We start from the raw sequence: 23774 nt of genomic DNA, 5'->3' as shown, positions 1-23774 counted from the left end.
AAGCTGTATGCAATAATGAGAATTTGTCATGTTAATCGGTTCATGTTGTAAGTGGCAAGAAAATGATACAACAATTGTCATAGATGTTGGCCACAGTCTAGCTTTTGGGTAAATATTGGTCTTGAGGTTGGATATGGGTTCCTCTCAGTATTCTAGTGGTGACCAGATACACTGGAGCCTTGCCAGCTCTCATGCTGTACCTGCCTCTTGCCACTGTCCTTGCAGGAAGTGGGGAGAAGAATAAAGAATAGCCCTGATCCAGGACCATGATATGCTGTATGAAGGCTGTGGATGTTCATTGCTTCATATAAACTGGGCAATCTTCTTAAAAACTTATAAGGTGGAAAAATAAAGGTCAGGCAGGTGTAAACTAACAAAAAACATGAATCACTCAGAATGCAAAAGGTTTACCTTTCAATAATCTACTCCGAACAAATTTTATGAGTCACTGAGGGAATGAAATGTCCAGGTTCTGGAGTGTGACAATAGAAAAAAGGACTGGGCTGTAGATATGGCTGAAGTGACTTCAAAATGTACTTCTCCTGTTCACTGAGTTTACCTACTGTGGTTTCGAATATCTTCTAATATCTCCAATATCTTCTTCCTTTCTTTCCAATGCTGCAGAGCTCTAACCCTCACATAGGGGATCCTCTGGTCCTGTCAAGCTAATCAGAAAATAGAAATGTATTATTACCATTGTGCACAAAATTACACTGTATTACAAGTTCTTCTTGTAGCTGATACCTCCACTGTATACTGTAGGATTATTACCTGACCTTTTTTTGACCTGTGACAGGAAACCTGTTGCCAGGGGACCAGATCATGGAGGTGAATGGGGACAGTCTGGTAGGAGTAACAAGTGAAAGGTAATCTAGTAAAGTCTATCTGCTCTTACCTTTATTTTAGCCCCATGATTGACTGAGGTGACACTGTAACAATCATTTCAATGTGTTTTTGTGTCTTGTATTTGCTTTACAGAGCTGTGGACATCTTGAGAGCAGCCTCAGCAACCAATCACATGCGCCTTCTCATAGCCAGAGATGAGGAAGCAAAGTAAGCAGAGCTCCGTGTATACTCTATAGTACATGTAGCCACAGTGCTTGTCAAGGGAATCCATCATTTTGTGAAAAAACATCTGTGTAGTAAACTATCAATCTAGAATATAATTCTTGACTTTCTAGCCTACTCTTCAGTATTCATGCTTTCATATTTTATTCATATTTGAAAGTGGTTATTATCATAGGTTCAATTGGTTAAGAGATAGCTATTTTAAATTTCAAAATTGGATGTTTTTCACAAATGAGATCTAGAGTTCATGTCTATAAGGCTCAAATTTGGCAAACTCTTTAAACAAGTGTCCTGGGAGTGAGGCCAGCGTTTTGAAGAGGGTTTCATGCTCCCCCTGTAATCACTCTCTGCATCAGAGGCCACGCTAATGAAAATATTGTATTCACTGAAAGAATAATCCAAACAATCCAAACAGCTGCACTAGTTGTTGTCTGGTTTTGTGTAGTCAAGATAAGTTTAGTGCAGTTCCAATGAACTCTGTTGTGTTTGCAGATTTGGCTCAGTTCATGTGGGATGGCGTGAAAGGTGTCAATAAAAAAAACTTGCATACAGCACATGTAACAGATACTTGCAATACTGACGGCAGAGGTTGGTGGTATTAGTGCTCCCTGGCTTTCTAATCTCACCATAACCAGTTTGGGTGAAACAAGGTCAGTGCCAGCTGTTAGCATCACAGGCCTCATCTTCCCCTCAAATCCACCTCATGATCCTTAACTGCAAGTTAAGAAAGGTAATAGTGGATTTGCATATTTAAACCAGCGAGATTGCTGCACATGAGTGTTAGCCCTGATATTTCCTAAAATTGTTAGCTGTGTTCTGCTTGTACATGTAATCCTCGCTGAAGAGACTCTGACACAGGCAGGATTTACACCTCAGCTATTTGAGATGGTACGTGTCAGAAATGAGAAGTTAATAGTGGTAATAGCGCTGTGACACAGCCATGAGTAACAGACTGTGGATTTATTGGGCAATATGAGCATAGTGAACTGCATGAATGTGAGGCTAGGTGTTGACAAGTCAGGTGACAGTTTTGAGGTGATTATTACTCTTATTTAAGGATGAATTTTCACAAACAGTAGTGGTGTCAGTGGCGAGGTAGCCTGAGCCCCCCTCCTTGTCTTTGTGTTGCTGTGGAATGACAGCAGACTAAGGGAGGGGAGAGGGCTTAACCTAGAGCTCTGCTCCTGACGAGATGAGCCTTGTGTGTTAATCTGTGCTCTAACTACCGTGCAGCCCACAGGAGAGGAGCTGGAGGGGAGGAGAGTGGACGGCAGGGAGGAGGGGGATTATGTCTGTCTGTCTGTGTCGTCGCGCCCCCCCCCCCCCCCCCCCCCCCCAACAAATTCCCTCTACTTCTTTTAAAAACAAGTCAAAACTAGCTTAGCACTAGCTACGTGCTTACCAGCTATGAGAACCTTGGCAAATATAATAAAATGAAATCCCCACTCTACTGTTATCATACCCTCAGCAAGGCCTACTATTTAACTCAGGGATAGACCTACTTAAGACACAACAAAACTCAAAACCAGAAACAAGCTTAAGTTGTAAAAAACAAAAAAAACAAAAGAAAAAAACGTGGCTGTCCTTTTTTTCAACTACAGAATATGAAATGAATATTTTAGTAGCTTGCCTCATGTTTCCATACACAGTGTGCATTGCTGTCTGCCACAGTGTGTTTTACGATACTACAGTACAGGGTCAAGTTGGAACATTTCAAATTCTATATATACTTTGAGTAGAATTGGTGACAGGTGTTACACAGATCTCGATTGGCAATTTACAGTATCAGTGTTGCCAGGTGTGCAATAAATAATGCACAGATATATATACACACAAATATATATACTGAGTACAGAAAAGAGTTGTTTTTTGATCAAAATTTTCTTTGCCTCATAATAATGCAAAATTCAATTTTTGTTCTTTTTTCATGCTGAAAAAGATGTGTGCTCAGTGATAAGATACATATAATTCTGTAGCTGTGAAATACAGGCACAAAGGGTTTACAAGAGTGTAAATAGTGATAGTGGCTGCCTCATGTGTGTATGAATATGTGTGTTAATAATATTTTTCCCAATCTCAAAATGTCCCATCATATACACAGTATTGAGACACAAGAGTTAATGCATATGTAGATATAAGATAGTTATGGAATACACAAAATACACAGGACAGGTGGAGGTGATTAATGAACACAGCCAGCACATTGCCATGTAGCATCCAAACCAGCTGCAACAGCAATGATCAAAAGAATGTGTGTGACAGTTTGTCAGATTATAAAGACAGCTTCATTGTTATGATTGTGTGTCCGTTCATTTCAGCGTGAGATGAATGGGCCGGCCCTGCTTTAACCCAATCATCTGTTGCCGCTGGTTATGAAAGAGGTGCAGCCTGAGGTCGTCTTTTTGTGCTGTCCAAGAACAATTTGTGTCCTTATTTATCACGGAGCCAATGTGACTGCTTATCATAATCTGCTTAGAAACGCCACATTCATCCACACTCATCATCCACAGTGGATGTTATATTGTTGTATTGTATATGATAATATTCCAGCAAAAACAGGAAGCAAATACACCGTTTCCAGTCCTGTGAAGCTGTGTTGTTGTTTATTATTTCACTGAATTTCCAGCAAAGATGATCAGTGTGTTATTGAAATAACATCAGTATATATCAGTATATTTCTTTCCAGTTTTCACATTTACCTTGTTTGCAAAACATGCGTGAGGGATGTAGAAATACTGAAATCAGGTCAACAGCAGTCTATAGTATAGTACAGTTGAGGAAGAAGTTTCCAGTTCTGATTACAAGAAGCAATAGGGCATTATTTCTGACTGTTCTAAACAAAAAACCAACTTATAAGAATATGCTTTTATTTGATTTGATATAATTATGTCTTCAATTCTGCCATGCACATAACACACTTTTCCACATACACACAAAAGCAGACAAAAAAGAAAGCCAAAATACAAAACGCCGATTTGGACCAGCACTGGAAAACTAACTACAAATAATATGTAACACAAACAAGGTGTTGCATAGAAGTGAAGCATGACACAGGATATAACATATAACATATGCTGCTTATGTGTACATCTTTTCATTTGTCCATGACTGACAAACTCTAATCCTAGCTCTTAACATTTCTCTTTTGGTTTCCCTGGAAAGGAGAGAATTTGCTGAGCTGCTGGAGAAATATGGATCCAATGGTAGCACAGGATCAACACGCAACTCTCCCATCCAGCAAGGTAGGCAGTCCCTTCTTATTCAAGTTCAAATTCAGATTTGCTTTATTGGCGTGAATGTCACAACGACAATAATGCCAAAGGATCAAGAATCAATGAAACAAAATAATATTACCACATCATTAAGATTCATATATATTAATTATATATATACAGTATATCCTATGCATGGATTGGTGTGTGTGTGTGTGTGTGTGTGTGTGTGTGTGTGTGTGTGTGTGTGTGTGTGTGTGTGTGTGTGTGTGTGTGTTTGTGTGTGTGTGTGTGTGTGTGTTTGTGTGTGTAGGTCATTCACTGTCCCTCAGGTTGTGGAAAAAGTACAGAGAGATTACAGAGTTGAACTTGTTAAAGTAAGGGTTAGGGTTAGTGTTCAGTATTTCACTGAATGTTTTACATTGTAGGAGGAAGTGCATTTCTGTCTCATCCTCACCTGTCATCTTAGCCTGTACTTGGTTAGGATCTGTCTCTGCTTTCTATCTCTGACAGTAGAGAGATATTCTGCTAATTCATAACCACTTTTTAGGGCCAGATAACATTCTAACCTACTTTGGCTTTTATTTTCTTTTTTCCAATGTTCCAAATAGGTTTCTTTAGGTTGTGTTATAACTTAGTTTACAGCAGTGTTGGTGTGAGACTGGTCAGAGTGTGTCTGAGAGGGGGCATTTAGTCGCAGCACCAACTGATGTAGGGGACTCTTTTGGGCTCAGCTCCAATTTACTCCAATTTATTTAGTGATTTTTTTTTTATGTGGGCAGATGTCCTGCTCATTTAAACACTCACAAACATATATCATAAAGCACAAAACACCTAGACTACATCAGGTCTGGGTATAGTTATACAGTATGTCCTAAAAGAGAACTAAGCCTAGAGGGTAGATGGAGTAAGTCGGCCTTTAAAAATGGCTTATGACAAGTGCACTTGTCCATAACACAATTTGCCAACATCTGTTTGAGTTTGGAAGGAGGCAGCCAGCTGCTGCAGATTTGTTAAAACAGGGCTTCAGCATGTGAGCAGTCTTGTGTGCACTGTGCAGCGGTCGGTGTTGATACATTTGGGTTCTGCAGAATGAGAAGATGCGGCAGCTAAAGCTAAAAGCTAAAGCTTTTATGTTTTTATGCTGTTGTTTTCATGTACAACTCAAAAACTGGCACACTGGTTACCATAGTTGACTCTCCATACTGTACAACCAAAGATGACAAGATGAGATAACGAACTGAAAGAACACTACATGATTTATCTTTGCTATAGTTTGATGTTGACAACATGTGGAAAGATGCAGATTTAAGCTTTAACTTACTGAAGATTAACTATTTTATAAAAGATTAGCTCAAACTACACTAAAGGTGTTGACTCAAGTCCAGTGACTTGGATTTGAGTCAAAAATCTGACTTTAGACTTGACAAAATCAAGACTTGCAACACAATTTTGACTTTACTTTACTTTTTAGCCTTTTGTCTTTGAATGAATTGATATCCTAAAATGTATGTGACAAAAATCTACAGAAATTTTACAGAAAAAAAGTTTTTGGTCCTCCATGAATAGTTAAATTTGCAAATATTCTGCCTGGCAACCATTTTTAACATTCTTGGAAAATACAGCAGCAGGGAAACTGTAAATTAATTTTATCTTTATTTATTTATTAGTTATTGTGATTAAGTCTTTTGTATTCTGTCCTCTTGCTTTACCCATTGTTTAATGTATTTATAATTATGTCTTATTGTCTGGCCCAGTTGTTGAAAGAGTTTCATGAAAAAAAGAAATTCACTTTTCTGATAGTGGATATACTTTGAATCAATCCGACGGCAGCCAGTCACATTTGGCCAGTTGGAGGTAAAGGTGTGTTTGTGAGTGCAGACCAGCAGGCAGACAACAGATGATACCTCAGATTATCACATGCAGATGTTAAAACTCTGCTGTTCTTAACAAATTGATTGCAATGTGGAAAATATTCAGCTCAGTAATTACAGAAAAAAGATTACTCATCTAAGTAACTGGTTTCCTAATTGTATTTATACTAATCTTTAAAATCTTATTAGATTTATTGAAGGGTTCCTTATGACTTGTTTAGGACTCAAAACAAAAACTTGACTCAGAACTTGCTAGTCCTAACTTGAGACTAGACTTGGGACCTGCTGGTCTTGACTTTGCACTTGACACAGGATGTGTTGGTCTTTACTCAGGACTTGCTAGTCTTGACTTGGGACTAGACTTGGGACAGCTTGGTCTTGACTTGGTACCACCTATGAAATAAACTCTCTCATTGAAGACTCCATTTCTGTTTTGACAACCCAACAGTGATTTAGTGGCTGCAGTTTCTATTCAGCTGCTGCCAAGAATAGTTGAGTTTTTAATAGACTGAAAAAGTATATAGACTTGTGTTCTGTGTCAAGTTACCATTTTCTCCACACACAGAAGTGCTACATAATGTTACCAATTTAGGACAGTGTAAATGATGGAGTACAAGGCAAGGCAAATTTATTTGTATTGCACATTTCAACAACAAGGCAAAAGGCATCAAGACACAATATAACACAAGCAAAGTAAAATACACTTAAATACAATTAAAAAGTGTTAAATTGGAAATATAATATAAAACAGTTTGTTTGTGATGTCCAAGATGTTTATATAAATCTGATGCTCATTTCATGCCCTGTTTGGTGATCTGAACAGCCAGACCTCATTCATGTTAACATAGAAACATTACTGAGCTTTGAAATGCATGTGTCTAAGCACATGTTGACAACATTTTGGGTATTTTCTCACATTTGCTTACTTAGAAGCCAGAGCGATAAGATAAAAAAAATTGCTCTTTTCAACTCTTTATATCAAATAATTCATGACATCCCCATGCATATACTGCTGAATTTCAGCATGAACAGCTTCCCTACTATGAAGTTTACCTTTGATTCTAAGGACAGGAAAGAAGCAGATCTACCCAAGGCAGTGGATAAAAACAGTTTGAGGGTATTTGGGCTGCTCGGCAGTTGGTTTTGTCAGCATATTGGGTATTATTCAGTGCTTAGAGACGCTCAGGCTTAAGAAATCTCTGACAGGACGATACATGTTTTTCAGTGGAGAGCCTCAGTGTAGCAGCACCAATTGGGGAAAGCTTCTATTTCAGTATGACTGAGATGCGTGAAAATTTTATTTCCCGCACAGGTCTCCTTATAGAGGATACATCAAGAGGCCATTATGTTTGCTTACCACTCCTCATATCAGTAATTACTTCATCTGGAAGTGTTTAAAGGCATTTTGGCAATCAATGGTATTTACACCTCCAAGCAAAGCACAGATTAATCTACATACTTACTATTTTTTGTCTTTTCTTTTCCCAATTCAAAGGAAGCCGCTACCTGGATAGTACATCATCTGGTTCCTCATCTCGCTCCCAGAGTCCCTTGTTGTTGAGCCCAGCAGGCTCTCAGAACACGTACAACAACAGTGGGCCCATGCTGCGCTCCCTCAGGTAAGATGTGATGTATGTCATTACTGTTCATGGCAGGTGGGCGGTATATATTGAGAGATTTATGTTTTATAGCTGGCATGTAGTACTTTTGTCTCCCCCTTCTGGCAGTGCGAGTAATTACAAAAACACTGACAAGTGTTTACATCATAGGCTCCACTGTAGCCTACTCTGTCGCTACTGTTGCAGCTGTAAAACGGTGGATTAATTGTTTTTAGCGTCACACAACCACTGTAAAATGACTCGTTTCACTATCAAAATTTGATCCATTCGATCCAATAACATTTGGAAAGTCTAGAAAAGCCGCATGATTCAATTATTTTATCTGCAGTCATGCATTCATCCAGCCAGCGGGTGAATGTCAAAATCAACGCCAGATTAAAATCACTGGTATACTGTGAAATACAGAGATTTATCTTTACCGCTAGGCTTAATCAGCATTGTGTGAACTTGTCTGGCAAGGGCTTGAATGTAATGGATGTTCATTTATGTGTAAAAGTTCCACACTGCAGGTTTAAAGAATCCAAACCAGGACGGTATGAATGTAAAGTGCATTAATAAGCATGTGGAACAGTAGAGAGTTGTAAAACCTGAATGAAAAATATTGATTTCAGTGCAGCAGCAATGAAAGCTAAGGTCAGCAGAAACAGAAACTTTAGCTGGTTTAAACTATCACAGAAAGAACTAATTTAATGCATGTGCTAATGACACTTTCAGTCATGCTAATATGAAATGTTTGGATATTTGTAGTTATGTACACCACATGTTTTCTTTATATGTGTTATCTTAAAATCGGTCACTCTCTCTCCAAAACATTGTCAATTTAACATCTTGGGTACTGTTTTATCATGTAGGCGTGCCCTTGGTACACTGTGCCTGCACAAAAAAGAGTCCATTTGCTTTACTTCAAAGACTGATGTGTGGATGTCTTTGTGTTCTCAGTCACCCAGGTGAAGGAGTGATACAACTTGTTACAGTGGCACGATCCAGCAGTTTGGGCATCACCATCGGAGGAGGCTCCAACCGGCCTGATGGCCCTGCAGTCTTCATCCAGGAGGTGCTGTCTGGAGGAGACTGTCACCGGGTAAGGATGGAGGCCTGAACAGCCTGAGATCATCCCCACAACTGCACATACTGAAAGGCGGGAGGGAAAGATGAAGGGAGTAATGTTGCCACCAGCCATACAACTATGTTTTAAGCATGCAAACAAGGGACCAGAAGAACATCAAAGTAATTTGTCAGCTCTGGTTTTTAAGTTTCTAGCTCTGTTTTGGTGTCCGCCAAATCCTGAGAGAACATCTGGCTCTTTAGCTGCTATGTGTTGGACTATTCTCACCAGTCATTGACTTGGTCTGGGTGTTAAATCTGTGTGGTGTCAGGACACTGAGCTACCCATTTTATAGTCACTAGATAAAATAATGATTAATGCAAGTTAAAAAACTACAAGTTAGTACTAGTCAGGAGGCCACTACAGGAAACAGTCATGTGAAAAAATACAGCTTGTTGCACTGTTGATCTGTTGCGGTGCTGAGTGGAGAGCTCTGTTAAAGTAACTTTATAATGCATCTTTACATTTATATCTCACTGTCTCTCTGGTCTGACGCCTTAAAATACAATATTGCATGACAGCAAACACACAGTCTTCAACAGTGTCACTTTTGTTCCATTTTACTGGCAGAAAACCTCAACCCAACCTTAATAAATAAGGACAAATGCAGTTTGACAGTTTCCTCAGTAAAATCCTTGGCAAATATGCCTCCATTTCTCACGTAACTTCACTTTCAGGAACATCTCTGATTGAAAGAATCATATTAAGACTAGGTCACTGTGGAATAATACAAGATTTCTTCAAAGAAATTTAAATTCAGACTGACATGCTTCAACTAGAACATATACAATCTTTTCATAATCCGTCAGTCAATGAATTCTAGCTAACCAATTCCCTATAGTTACTATAGTAAAGATGATATTTTCACTTGCGACTCAGTTTGCTTACTGTATCCTTCGAGCACTAATGTGAGGAACATGAGTATAGCTGCTGAAAGCATGACTGAGATGGATGCAGTGCAGCAGAGAGGGACTCCTTGTAGGAAAATGAAGTGAATATGATGGAGGAAGGTGGAGGTGAGACAGGGGGATGAAGAAGGAAATGAAAGAGTACATATGCAGACCTCTGCAGCTTTGGCCTCAGATTAGTGTAAAATACTGCTGAGCCATGCCCAGGTCACAGACCACTGATCCTGTTTCTGTGACTAGCTGTCTAAAACAGAATGTCATTTCCACCCACATAGTAGTCACTTTACAAATATGTACGACCAACCAGACACACACTTCCTGAATTCACACATACTGTAGTTCTGTAGCCTTTTATATGTGCAGAGTTCATTTTGGCAATTAATTTGATTTACTTTAGTCTTTTGATGGAAATGTGTTTAGTTTTGATCACATTTTAGTCATTTGATTATTATTAGTAGTAGTATTAGTAGTTTAGTTTTAAGGCTTAAGCCTGGCAGAGATAATTACTTCTTGAGCATTTAAATGTATGTTTTTTTAACACATTTTTAAGGTTCACAATTACAGTTATATAATACGTAAATTCAAAATATTTTCAAAATCACTTTGAAGAAAGGACCAGTCATTTTGGATTCACTGAACATTCTTTGTTTCTTAAACTTACTTTAGTGGCCTTAATGTTTGAACTTTGTACCAGAGACATTTTAAAAAGAAAAGATGTACTCATTCTAGATACTAAAGCCCTGGATTTAGTATTCAGAATGAAAGTGGCAGCCCAGTAACAACCACATGCTAGTTATAGTTACAGTACACATAACATGCAGGTAATGTAAGGTGAGAGGTGGATACTGCTGCTAATCTTGGCGTTCATCAGAAGGATCTGTTACTACTTTGGAAATTATGTTAATGGGGAATTAAGATGGGAGACTGCTGTGGGTTGCCAACACTCCTGATTAAGTTAATAATATTAGGCTAAGAAGCACAGATGTAGTAGTGTAGAGCCTCTTTCTACTAGCCTAGGTAAAGAGGCATGGAGTGATCTGTATCAACCTGTTATGTTGATGTGTTCTGTTGATCTACAGAAACACAGCAAGGGTCTGACAGGTCTTTCTTGACCTTGGAAACAGCAGATGACAAAACTATTTCAGTTCAAGGTCCACTTACTTGCGTGTTCTTGAGCTTTTGACCACACATGGTCACATGGTCTTTGCCAGCAGATTCAGGTTGCTCAGTTGTTATGGAACTGTAGATGTTCTAACTGTCTGTGATTCTGAACACCTCTAGGACTTCTCATCCATGTTGACCTTAAAGTTGAGCTTGATGAAACCCATGTGACACAGTTCAAAGCTCAAGAACAAACAAGTGAGTGGACCTGAAGTTGAGATCATTTTGTCTACACAGCTAGAATTAAAGTAAAAGTAAAAGGGAAAGTGTGGGGCGGGGATTACATTTTAGAGGTAGGTAGATCCAAATTTGTCAACTGATGTAACAATAATGATTATAATAATTTTTATAGCACCTTTCAAAACTGAGTTAAAGAGGGCTTTACACGGGTAAATTCACATCACATTACACATCAGTCAATTAATAGTACAGTACAGTAAAAAAATAAATAAATATATATATATAAAATACACAACAATAAAATAAGATTAAAAAACAAAATAAATAGATAAGACATATTGTACATATTGTATATGCAGACACATTGAACATCTATTTAGGTTTTGAAAACAGTGAAAAGAGGCCAGAACAGGCGTGATGTGATTGTATCACTTTGACTTTGGCACGGTGTAGCTGTCAGTAGTGGTACATAACAGGCCAGTGGGAACTTTTCAAGGCACTCTTGTAGCTCAGCGATGGAGAATTTTCACTGGTGTAAATCTGTCCCTTAGCGGTTTAATTTTTAATTTTCTCAGTTGTTCCATTTTTTGCATCAAAGTAAAAGTGCCAGTGTTGTTTGTCATCAATAACGCACAGTAAACAGCTAATGTAAGAAGTGATACAGCATCTTGAAATATAACCTGCACCAGCACTCAGAAATCTCAGAGTAACAAGCAAGATGTAGTGTAGTGGTCTGTAAAGGCTGGCCTGCATTCAGCTGAAATGACACAGAGCACATACAGAATGTTTAGCCAGTGATGCCTACAGCTTTTGTAGCAAAACTGTGCAGTCATCATCTAACAATTAGCCAGCTAATTAGTGCAGAAATCCTACAAATAAATATATAGTGTATGTTATCATGCTGTCAGTCCCACCAGGATCTTGAGGGGTTTTGTAGTGATGACCCAAAATGCAGCTTTTCTAAAATTGTTTCATTTTGCAATCTTTGTTTTGCTCATTTGTAATAAATTGTGATAATGTGTAAAAATTGCAAGTCAAAGGAAAAATGATGATCTTTATGTGTAATTATTCAAAGTATTGGTAAAAATGCTTTTGAAAAGTTTAGGTGAAGAAAGTTGGATTTTGATGGAAGGTATCCTGTAACTGGGGAGTTCAAGTGAACCCTTAACAATACTATAGATCCCATGTTATAACTATAAGCCACATTACAAAACATGCTATCCCAACATTTCTTCCATATGCCACTAATCTGGTACTTTTGGTTCTCCTAAAACACAGAATATCTACGGTATGTTTCTATTATTAGTAGTGTCACCTTGATTCCCTGAAGGAAATTAACATACAATGACAAATGCAGTCCTTTTAGCTCATTAAATCCTGATGAATATGTAGGATTTCATGCTGGATTAAAGAATGTTAAACAGTGCTTGAATATTTCCTGGTGTTTTTGTTGTTTTGGTGTCAGTGCTGCTTTATTTGAGTCCCAGAGTCCCAGAACAGACACAGCACACCAAGTGTGAAGGTCAGCCATCAAGCTAGGACTCTTATGCTTAGGGCATCACCCTACACACACACACACACACCCAGACACACACACACACACAGAATTTTATTCAGAATTACAAGGATTTTGTCTTACATAGTGGTACAATATGTAGATGCTACAGGAGCAGCAGTAGCACCTCACATTCAGACCGTGCTATCGACCTCCCTGTCTGACAGTCACCCCTAAGTCATTGGGTTCCTTCTGAGGACATACATCTTTAAAAACAGCTCACAAATGCAGTATATAGGTGGAGTTTTTCAAAACACTCAGTGATTTCTGCTACTGGCTGCTGTAGTTTAGCAAAATCTACTCAAACAGGAGGAAGCTATGCTTTTGTTGGGGGCTATTTACAGTGGCAGATAATTAGACATTTGGTGCTCTAGTGAGTATTTCTGGCAGTAGGACGTTGTGTGATAGAGTCAAAATAAACTATAGTGTGTGTGTTCATGGAAATGAAGGAACATGTCACCCAATGCAACAGTGTGACTGATGTGTTTTAATAGTTTTTGGACAACAATGTAGCTCTATCTATCTACTTATTGCAAGAGTCATCTTTTAATTACTGATGCTTAAACATGATATGCTGTTTTTATATCCAGAGAACAGCTGTCTACTAGCTGAGGGTTGAAGGATCTAGTAAGGAAATTGAACTATTGGAAGCAGTAAGGGTTGAGATAAGAGATGGAAAATAGGAAATGTGCCATGTATTCTGATGGGAAGTTACTTGTAAATGTGATGGATGAGCTCTGCACCCTGGCCAAAGTATCCAAGGGAATATTGGGAACACAGCCATTTGTGCTTGACAGAAACAAGGCAACAAGTGCTGCACACTGTAACCACACTACCTCATAACCTCACCATTGGCCTTTAAGATTGTTTTGTCTGACAGCACGCTTCAGTTTGTCAAATAGGCATTACATTATAGAATGCTGACTGTGACACACATCCTCCATTGGATTAGATGAGACAGTTAGAGTTGGTCTCTTGCTGGTAAAGGATAATTCTAGTGTATTACAAATGGAGCTTTGTTAGAGCACTGAAGTCGTGCTTGCATTAGTTGATTGGCATCAACTGTGTTATTCATGTTTGACTTTCACTGGCTCATTCACTTGCATTAGCTACCAGCTGACTAGTGACATCCAGTCATATTCATACAGGTGTAAACATGTGCATTTATAACCTGCCACTTCTCACTGACTAGAGTCTTACTATCAACTCTGGCTGCAATTCAAAAGTATCTGTGTCTGAGCAATTAGTATGAAGAACATTGTACTCACCTAGCACAGTATCTGTAGGGATTTTGTCAATATTGGACAATTCTGTACCTCATGATTATCATTCAATGCCAATTTTGGGAGGAGTGTGGCCTTTATGTAGTGAGGTGGAAGGTAAGAGTATGGAATGGGGTGTAGCCTGTTTGACTTCTAACTTCCAGTGGCTCAGCAGGCTATGTAAACAAACAAACAAACTCAAAATGGAAACTTCTCAAATACATGTTCAAGCCCAAATCTGTTTTGAAATATGCAAGTGGACATGGAATGTAATATGATATGTCCTTTTTTGGACTTGGTTGTAGCAAAGTTGCTGCATTCCCACATTACTTTAGTGCAGGGCACAAAATTAGCACCAGCCACCATCCAAATGCTGGTAAATTATGCTTCACTAACCAGCCAAAAAAAACAATGGTAATCTAATGAGTGCCTGGTAAAATTTGAACATTCACAAGCATTTTTGTGTTTTGACAATGGATTTCAGGGAGGAAGTAGTATAAATAGTTTTAAATGGCACTGGCCAAAGATATGGTGTAATCAATCGATCATTTAATGACCACACGGCCAAGGTTGGTGGAATTTGCTTTCGGTACAGCATATAGGGAAGCTCATAACACTGTGTCAGACATAGAACAGATTTACACAGGACAGACACAACAGACAATATACGCAAATTTGCACAACAATATTTACAGACAGTATATACATTGACATGACAGTTTAAAGTGCAGGTGCATCAGGCAGGGATTATTGCAATCATTATTGCAAAGTGTTCAGGGTCCTTATGGCAGTGGGGAAGAAGCTGTGTTTGAAATGGGATGTTTTGGTGGACAGGGATCTATAGCGCCTCCTGTGGGGCATCAATTGGAACAGGTGGTGAACAGGGTGAGAGGGGTCAGAGATGATTTTATTTGCCTTTTTGATAGTGTGTTTGATATATAGTGATTCAACTGATGGGAGGGGTTTGCCAATGATCTTGGATGCTTTTTTAACTATATGCTGCAATTTTTTTCCTGAGTGACTGTCCAGGCTTCCATGGCAGACTATTATAGATGAGGTGAGTATGCTTTCAATGATGGCAGTGTAAAACTGAAGAAGGAGGGATTGGTTGACTTTGAATTTCTTGAGTTGTTGGAGGAAAAACAGCCTCTGGTGGGCTTTTTTGGTGATGTGATTCATTTGAGTGTGTTACTGATGAATGTGCCAAGAAATTTGAAAGAGTCTGTTATGGGTTTTCCAGAAAAGTGGATGAGGTATTGGGGGGGCTGTGCCTGAAGTCTATAATAAGTTCCTGTGTTTTTGAAGTGTTGAGCTGGACGTTGTTGTTGGTGCACCAAGTGACTGCTTGAACTACCTGCTGGCGGTATTTGTCCTGCCAGGGTGAGAGGACGCAACCCTGGGGGGTGCCTGTGCTGAGGGTCAGGGGTCAAGATGAAAGGCTGTCCATCTTAACCCTCCTTCCCCACAGAAAGCTCCTTATCCAGTGGCATATGCAGGGGTCAATGTTCATGTCCATTAGTTTGTTGAAAAGATTGACCAGGTTTATTGTATTGAAGGCAGAGCTGAAGTCAATGAATAGTATGCGGGCGTAGGTGTTGGGTGACTCTAGATGATGTAGTGTGTGATGGAGGGCTAGGTTGACAGCATCCTCAACTGACCTGTTGGCACGATAGGCAAACTAGTGAGTATCCATCAGAGGGGTGGTCAATATTGTCTGGGAGATCAGGGTCAGTGACAGGTATGGGGAAGTGACTTTTATTGTAGTTGGTCATTGACTTTATTTTTTTCCAGATGGTTCTCGGGTCATTAGATGCGATTTGGTTCTTTTTCTTGCGTAGGAGTTGAATGTCTTTGTGGAACCGGGGTTTTGTTGTTGCTGTGGGTTTTCACTGTTTTGGTGGGGATACACATCTCCACACAGAAGTTGATGTCACCGTGTCCGTGAGCTCATCGAGGCTGCTCGCACCTGTACTGAATATCTCCCAACCAGTACACTCGAAGCAGCCTCTCAGAGTTTCCTTGGCAGATGTAGTCCAGGACTTGACGGCTTTGGATGTTGTATTGACAAGTAGCACATAAATATCTGTGAAAACTGTCGATATTATCACTTCAAGAGAAGAGTCATCAAGTTAGCCAGGAAGTTAGTCTCCTCACAGATTGAAGGGGAGTTAGAATGATGTAGAGCCTACAATCGCAAACTTACAATGACCCCAAAGACGACACACTCAAACAAACCTACACACCCCTCCTGTTTGCACATCACTGCCTTTCATTCTTTTCCCAGCTTCTTCTGCTTCCCTCTGCCCAATCCCATCCTCCTCGCCTCTCTTTCCGCCCACTTACTGTCAACTGTGGGCAATATGACAAATAAGGAAAGGAGGAGAATGAAGGGGAGAGACAGAGAATACAGGAATCTGCACTTGTGTTTGTACATTTGAAGCAGGCTGTTTCTAAGCAGCTGTTTGTTATTGCATATGTCCTGCAAAGTTTTACAGAATTTAGATTTAAGAAACCAGTGAGTGCCAGTGAATCACTGGCTAGCTTGACACTTTAGCCCAGCAGTGCCTCAGGGCTAAGCTTTTATCCCATGATCCCCATGAATAGCTGTATACAAGATGTAACCTACCAAAAGCGGTTTATACAAGTATTTTGACTTTTTGCTGCAAATAAAAGATAGCTTTCTGTAATTAACAGTTACTTACAGCTGTGTTATTAGTACTAGAACTAGTCAGTGTTTTTATATCAACAATCAATCAAAGGACTATGTGCAATGTGAAAGGTGTCACTTGTAGTGATGAACCCAGAGAATTATTGGCAACTCTGCAATTCTCCTCAGCTCTAAAGAGATTTTTAGTCACTTATAGCTCAATTTTTTTGGGTTTTCCTGATTGGAAACTCTGCTGTCATCAACCTAGTTTCCAGCAGCAGCAGGAATCATTTATCATAGAAAAATCATTGTCTTGTCTATGCTAGATGTGTAAATATACTGTTTGCTAACACGTTCAAAATAACAAATTTATGGGGTGATAATTTGTCAGATGTTATGTTTTCAGTTTGTTGCCACTAAGTGGCCAGAGATTAATTAAAGCAGTTTTAGGCCAATAAAAATCTACAAATTAACTTTTATACACACAATAAAGACACAGGCACTTCATCGTCACCTCTCTCCATACATACTGCATTTGTCCAGAATCAGATCAGTACAGGAAGTTTTATCAGGGATGAGGCAGCAGTACAGCAGGCATGTATATGCATGAGATTTATTTTGGCTCATTTGTTTCTCTCTGACCTCCAGACTCAAAATCCTCAATAACAGATGGTGAATGATACAGAAGACTACATGCAACTGTGTTAGAGACAGGGCATGGTAAAGCAAAGCTGTATGACCACACTCTGTCATAAAGTCTCTTTTAACTCAGTCAACACTGTACACTAATGCCTGGCTCTATTACAACAGCTACTGACACTGACTCGCTCTGTTTCTCAGTCTTCTGCTTATGGAAGCAGGTTGTCCATTTCCTCCAAATCCCAACTCTTAATCCCTTGTGTCATATAGGAAGCAAGCTAGCATTTCATGCACAGAGATTTTCTGTATGGGATGAGTCAGCGGGGGGATTATGCAGCCATGCATTTATCAGAAGTGTGCTAGAAGGTGGCAAACCCCCATTGGAACAGGAAAGAAAGATTTGTACATAGATGAGCTATTTGATCCTTTATCACCCGTAGAGTAATGGCCATCAGTACATTCTTTGCAGAGAACAATGGAGTGTAAGATTTTCCTTAGGCAAATGCCTGGAAGTGTTGCCTTAAAAAGAGAATAAAACTATTTATTGGGAGCTTAACAGTGTGCAGACCTCACTCCTTTGTACCCTGCTATAAAATATTTTTTTGTTTTGCACCTGAATCGTTTGCCTGGATGTGCACACACTTGATCCCTCTTCACCAGTACATTCTTAACTTCACAAAACCTGCAGACACTTTGAGCTCTGCTTATTTTAGTATGGCAAAGTTCAGAATGCTTTTGCTTTAAGACAGATTTCAAATAAGCTAAACAATAAATGATAGACAGTTCTCTCCTTTACTCAGTCATAGACATGAATATCCTGTACCTGACTGGACAAACTCAGCATCTGTTATTGGCGTATTGTTTCAAAAATTTTTAACCCCTCCACCAAAATCAGTGTCAACATAGATTTGAGGTGAGAAATCAGCTGTGACATCTCAACTTTTTCCATTGTTTGTTGATTGTTGTAGCTTCCAGCTGTCAGTCAATTGTCAGTGGATGTTCTCCATAACTTGGAAAGGTTGACCTCACCATATGTGGTCTGGCCCAGATTCTGTGACCTCCAAAAAACACTAGATCTTATCTCCTCCTTTCCCCTAGATTTTAATGCTAGAGGACATAACAGCCTCAATACATTATATCTGTAAGGGGGTGATTGTGTTCATAAGTGACTTGTAGTCCCTTTTTACTGCAGGAGCTTAAAAAGCTGTAGCTTGAGGCTTCATATAACCTGAACATTTTAGAACTGTGAGACTTTGCTATGAAGTTTTTCCTTGTGTTTCCACTGTATTTTACAAACGTTCCGATATACTTAATTAAAAATCCAAACATTGGACCATTCAAAGCACTGTTTGGTAGGTGAGTGAAGGAAGTAGTTGTGGGACAGAAAACAATGAAAGTGGTGCTTATTTTGTAATTGATTTTCTTTCACTCCACTGCAGCTTTGTGATCCTTTATTTTTCTATATTTCATCTTTTCAATTTTATTATATCTGGGGATGGTGCATCCCTAGCCGCACCCCCATTTCTACCAGACTGCAGCCATGGTATGGTTGTGTGACAACACATCTGCTTGGGCAGTCTCAAACAGCAGTATTGCTAGCAACTCATGACTGTACCTGGAACTTCGATTTACTATCACCCCCTGAACAAAGACCAAATTTAGGTCCCAGCACAGGAGACAGTGGAAAGAAAACCAAAACCTGTGACGATGGATAAATGTTACGTTTTGTTCAGTTCCTTTAGTTGAAAAGGACTGATAGTAGTCCATACTTTCATACATGCCCAACCCCCTGTGGATGAATCAAGAGGATTTAAAAATCCTATTTAACAGCATAGGTCACCAAAGGAAAATAGGGCACCTGTCTGGTTCTTCAGCTCAGCGTGTCTGAAGGCTCTGTGTGCTTGTTGTACAGGATGGACGTCTGAGGCCTGGAGATCAGCTCATTGCCATTAACAAGGAGTCTTTGATAGGTGTGACCCATGAGGAGGCCAAAAGCATGCTGAACAAAGTCAAATTCAGGTTGGTGGTGCATGTATTACAGTCATCCCTCTTTCCTCCATTTATATGTACATTGTTGTGTATACTTATGTCTTTGTATTTTTATGTTTTATGTCTCCAGTCAAGACAGTGTGGTGGAGATAGCCTTCATCCCGGGTAAAGGGCTTTTCCCAAGCAGCACATCTCTCCACAACGGTGTCCAGCGAGCCACAGGCAACAACTACAACTCTGGACGCTTAAAAGTCCACATCAGATCACCTGAGGTCAGCTCCACAATATGTAACAATTCTGGATACCCTGTCTGTGGATTCCCAAATTTTGTAGCATTTTATTATAGCAACAAGTATGAAACAAAAAAGCAGTATTTCAAAGTGAATAAAAAATCATGAGGATTAGGTTTCTAAAACAAATCTTAGGCTTCCGTATCAGCTTACTCACAACAGTATGGATAAGAAAAGGTGATGAGATGGCTCTGGGAAAGAGAGCTAAAACTATCGAGGTTTTTTATCTTAACTAATTCACTGTAGGTTGCATTTGTTTTTAACCTGTCAGGTTCTTGTTATCTGTGTAACCTAGAGTGTGCCACTTGAAGTTAAAGTTAAAAAGCTACTGTATTGTAAATGGATTGATTTAAAATGAATAAAAAACATTTGCTAATTGACACAATTTATTTCTTTATTCTGTCAATAAACTAATCATTGAATTTTAAAATGAAATCGTGAAAAAAAACACTTAAAATGTTGTAATGTTTCTATTATAAAAATATATTCATATTTCATGCTTTAAAGGCAGAAAGTGGAAATAGAATTATTGATTTTTTTTTTAACTCTGTGTTGCAAAATAAATTCATTAACTTTCCAAGCTCTCTTAAATTGACCAATTTATGAACTGATACTAATCTATCTTTGTAAAACACTCCTGCCTCCACAATTATCTCCATTCTGTAATGTGCAGTATTTGATGAAGATGCAATTTCCTCCAGATTAGAGACAATCTATTCAAAGGTTTTCTTTTACTTATTTTTTATCTGTTTGTAGAACATCCTGTGAGTCAAACCTGCGCTACCAAAGCAGCTTCAAATCTTTAAGAGTGGGCAGTATTGATACAATTTAAAGAGTACCTGTTGCCTTTAGATTGTCATCAATTGACATCTATTGGTTTTATTTGTTTTTCTGTGCAGATCTGTACAGAGGAGCCAGCCCAAGTGTCTTCACCTTCTCCTGACATCTGCCCACCGGATATCCACATTTCAGGTACATCACCTCACTACATACCCTCTGTGTCTGCTGCTGAGAGCTGTTGATTCACAGTGGGAATAGTAGTACTAACAGCCTTTTCACATTACAGGGACTCAGTTATTAAAAAATATAGTTCTTGTAACTTTAAAGGATAAGTCTGGCAAAATTCAATGATTTTCTTAATGTCAATTAATCTCATTAGAGGATAAAATGAATTGGACCTAAAGCCTGATACATTTTATTCCTCTGTGCCATAGAGCTCCATGTTTGTCCAAAAACACATTAATGAGCCACACTGTTGCACTGGGTGACACACACACGTAGTTTATTTTGACTCAATCCCACACACATACCATCCTGCTGCCAGATATACTCACTCGAGCCCCAAATGAGAATTAATCCGCCACTGAAACTAGTCTTCAACAAATTTATTATGTACTGCCCAGCTGTTAAGTGTACTTTGAGAAAAATATTCCTTACTCAATGTTAACTAACCATATCCCATGACCTTTTTGAGTGAATGGAACTTGCTTGAGTGTCATCACGTATACATTTGTCTTTTTTTTTTTTTTTTCAATTTAATCCAATCTAGTGTAGGAGCCACTGGACATGGGGCTGAGAGCCACAGACAGTGTAGGCGCTTCAGAAAGCATTGAGAGATTGACTAACACATTGGTTTTGGTCTGTGCCTAGTATTTGTTAACAGTAAGAAAAATGTGCAACAATGTCAGCCTTATCATCTAAGAAAATACACAATTATGCAATTGATTTGGTATGTTTTGGTAGTTGTTTGACCTGTGAAGATCACTGACTGCTCTTTTTTACACACATCACTGGTTATACATTTACACCTACTATTTCATGCATTCACCATCGTCGTCCACCCTGCTTAATATCACGTTGACTTGTAAAGTGTGGTCTACCAAAGCAGATATGCTATAAAAAAAAACCTTTTAAAGGACTGTTAAAACACCTGCTGAATCAAACTTCAGATTTTGAGTGATTTGTCCTTGAAGTCCCTCAAATCAGACATATACTAGATAAAGCCAGCTGATCCGAGAATGAAAAACGGGGAACATTTGCTCCCTTACAGAGACTGGGGATTAGGTGGAGAGGAGAGGATGGAATTTAATCAAGATCACAGCACAGTAGGGGACCTCAGAGTACACAGGAATGAATGTGAGGGATCATGAAAAAAAAGTCCCATCTTCATTATTGTTCTTCAGTTGTTAGCACTGGTTTGTCAGTGCTGAAGAGGGAATAAAAGCCAGAATTAACAAGAAAAAATAGTGAGGGAAAAAGAAGACAGCCAGAAAATACTAGACCATGATGATCTTATCCTTCATATAATCAAAAACAAAATAACAGTACTTGCATAGTAGCTGCTGTTTCAAACCTGATTAAAAAGGTACCTCAAGCCTACATAAGCTTGTGTTTGAAAATATTGTGTTGTTTTTTTAACTGTTTTTGTTATGATGAGGTATGGCTTCAGTGTGCAGGTTTAGCAAAAAATCATGCGCACATGCTGATCTGATTGTGTAATAGAAACTGAAAATGACAGGCAGTGATTTCCAGGGATGGTTCCAAACGGGACCACACTATGAAAATCCTTGATACCTTTTGTTAATTTTGGGGAATGATAAATTATCAGAATTATATGTAGTGAAACAAGATGTGAGAGGTTACATGGTGCTTTATAGGTCAGGGTGAGTACAGTACTTTGTATATTTTGAAATCAACTCTGTCATGTACAGGCAGCTAGTGGAGAGAGATCAGGATTGGTGTGATGTGATCAAATGTTCTGGTTCTGGTTAGGAATCTAGCAGCATTGGTTTGAACGAGTTAGAGGTTTCATTTAGTCATAGTGTCATTTAGGTTTGAGATGTATTTAAATAGCATTTTAAATGCAATTTCACTGGTTCAGTTCTGGCTGGGGACCTACAATGTATGTCACCCTCTTGCTGTTTATCTATATTGTCAAATAAAATGCCAATTGTTATAATTAGGCATTGTCTGAATTTTGATAACTGGTGCACATGAAAACATATTTCTGGCTGAGGAACTGGAAAACTGAAATAATAAAAACCATTCTGTCTTTACTACATATGCACATTTTTTGTACTTTACAGCCCAGCCAACCAGTAGCTCTAATGTAAAGGGTTGCCCATCGGTCCCGGCTCAAAGCCACCCAGTATCCCAATCCTATTGGCTTGGATTACCCCACCCAAGGTTATTTCCTAGGTGTTCTGACCACTTAGCTACCTTTCAGGCTCTTATTAGTTAAGCCAGTTGCTAGCCATGACAGATGTCAGCGGTTTTGCAGTGAGGTTAGTAGATACACATACTAGCTGAATGTCATTTTTTTTACAGTAACATTGATTCATGACAATAAATAATTTCTGTGTGCTTTCAGAATTATGGGAAGAAAAGGTGCAGTCTCGTTATGTAGCTTTAAACAAAGTTAAATTTCATTTGGTTTTCCTGCTGCTGGCTTGTACTTATGCTTGAATTTAAGCCTCTACTCCCCACGGAGGATCACTTTGAGCTGACCTCTCTAACTGCCTGACCTTCCTCTTGCACTTTTGTCTTGTGCTATGTCTGCCCCTTCCTAAAGCACAGCAGGGGGACAGCTCGTCAGAGTCGTTCAATCCTGTTAAGGAGTAAATTTACCTGTGTTAATATGTGTAAAGCCCTTTTTGCACGCACCTGAAATTACCTGGAGTCCTACTGTCATTTGCAATAATTGCAGAGGTCTTGCAGAGGGCTCTGACACGTCTGTAATCTTGAGTTTTTTAGATTTGTAGTAGTAGTAAAAAATATGACAATGTCTAACTAAGATTTTTGCACGACTTAGTCCCCCTCCATTCAAAACTAGGTTTTGCTTTTTGTTACTTCCGTTGGATGTTTGACCTTCTCTGTGCAGAAATATGTAGAATGTACAGAGTTTGTTTTTACATTAATTTGCTAAAGGTGGAAAGTCTCTGCACTCACCTTACATCTGAGTTTAAGGTGTGTATTTATGAGCATGATTTGTGACATCACAACTAGTTTGGAGCCAATCCTGGTCCAGTATGCAAGTTACACAAGTGTGATGTGGAAGACTCCAGTGTACATACAGTGAGAATGGACTTTACAGTGAAGTAGGAGACATCTTGTGTCCAACATTTTTTAAATTTTTCAGTGAGGGTGATGGAGTAGGTGTAATTTTAAGAATTTCTAACTAGGTAATTGAACCACATCAGACATAAATTATCATCCAAACGGGAGTATCTTTATATGTTTTAAAACATGTCTGGAGGGGATCTTTA

The 23774-nt window shown here is 38.9% G+C and overlaps 1 protein-coding gene across 5 annotated transcripts in view; it reads left to right on the top strand.

The window, feature by feature from the left end:
- The window catches only part of si:dkeyp-72e1.9 (syntaxin-binding protein 4), a 95451-nt gene that overhangs the window by 50210 nt on the left and 21467 nt on the right, over positions 1-23774 (top strand). For all 5 annotated transcript variants that reach the window (XM_044331192.1, XM_044331194.1, XM_044331191.1 and 2 more), the window contains 8 exons: positions 797-866; positions 979-1053; positions 4231-4310; positions 7650-7773; positions 8713-8854; positions 19143-19249; positions 19350-19491; positions 20409-20481. In XM_044331192.1, the coding sequence (XP_044187127.1) occupies positions 797-866; positions 979-1053; positions 4231-4310; positions 7650-7773; positions 8713-8854; positions 19143-19249; positions 19350-19491; positions 20409-20481 (813 nt within the window). The remainder of the gene's footprint in view (positions 1-796; positions 867-978; positions 1054-4230; positions 4311-7649; positions 7774-8712; positions 8855-19142; positions 19250-19349; positions 19492-20408; positions 20482-23774) is intronic.

Source organism: Thunnus albacares, chromosome 17 (genome assembly GCF_914725855.1).
Source record: "Thunnus albacares chromosome 17, fThuAlb1.1, whole genome shotgun sequence".
NCBI classification, from domain to species: Eukaryota; Metazoa; Chordata; class Actinopteri; order Scombriformes; family Scombridae; genus Thunnus; species Thunnus albacares.
The sequence above is the reverse complement of the archived record's forward strand: the minus strand, read 5'-3'. Positions and strand labels throughout refer to the sequence as shown.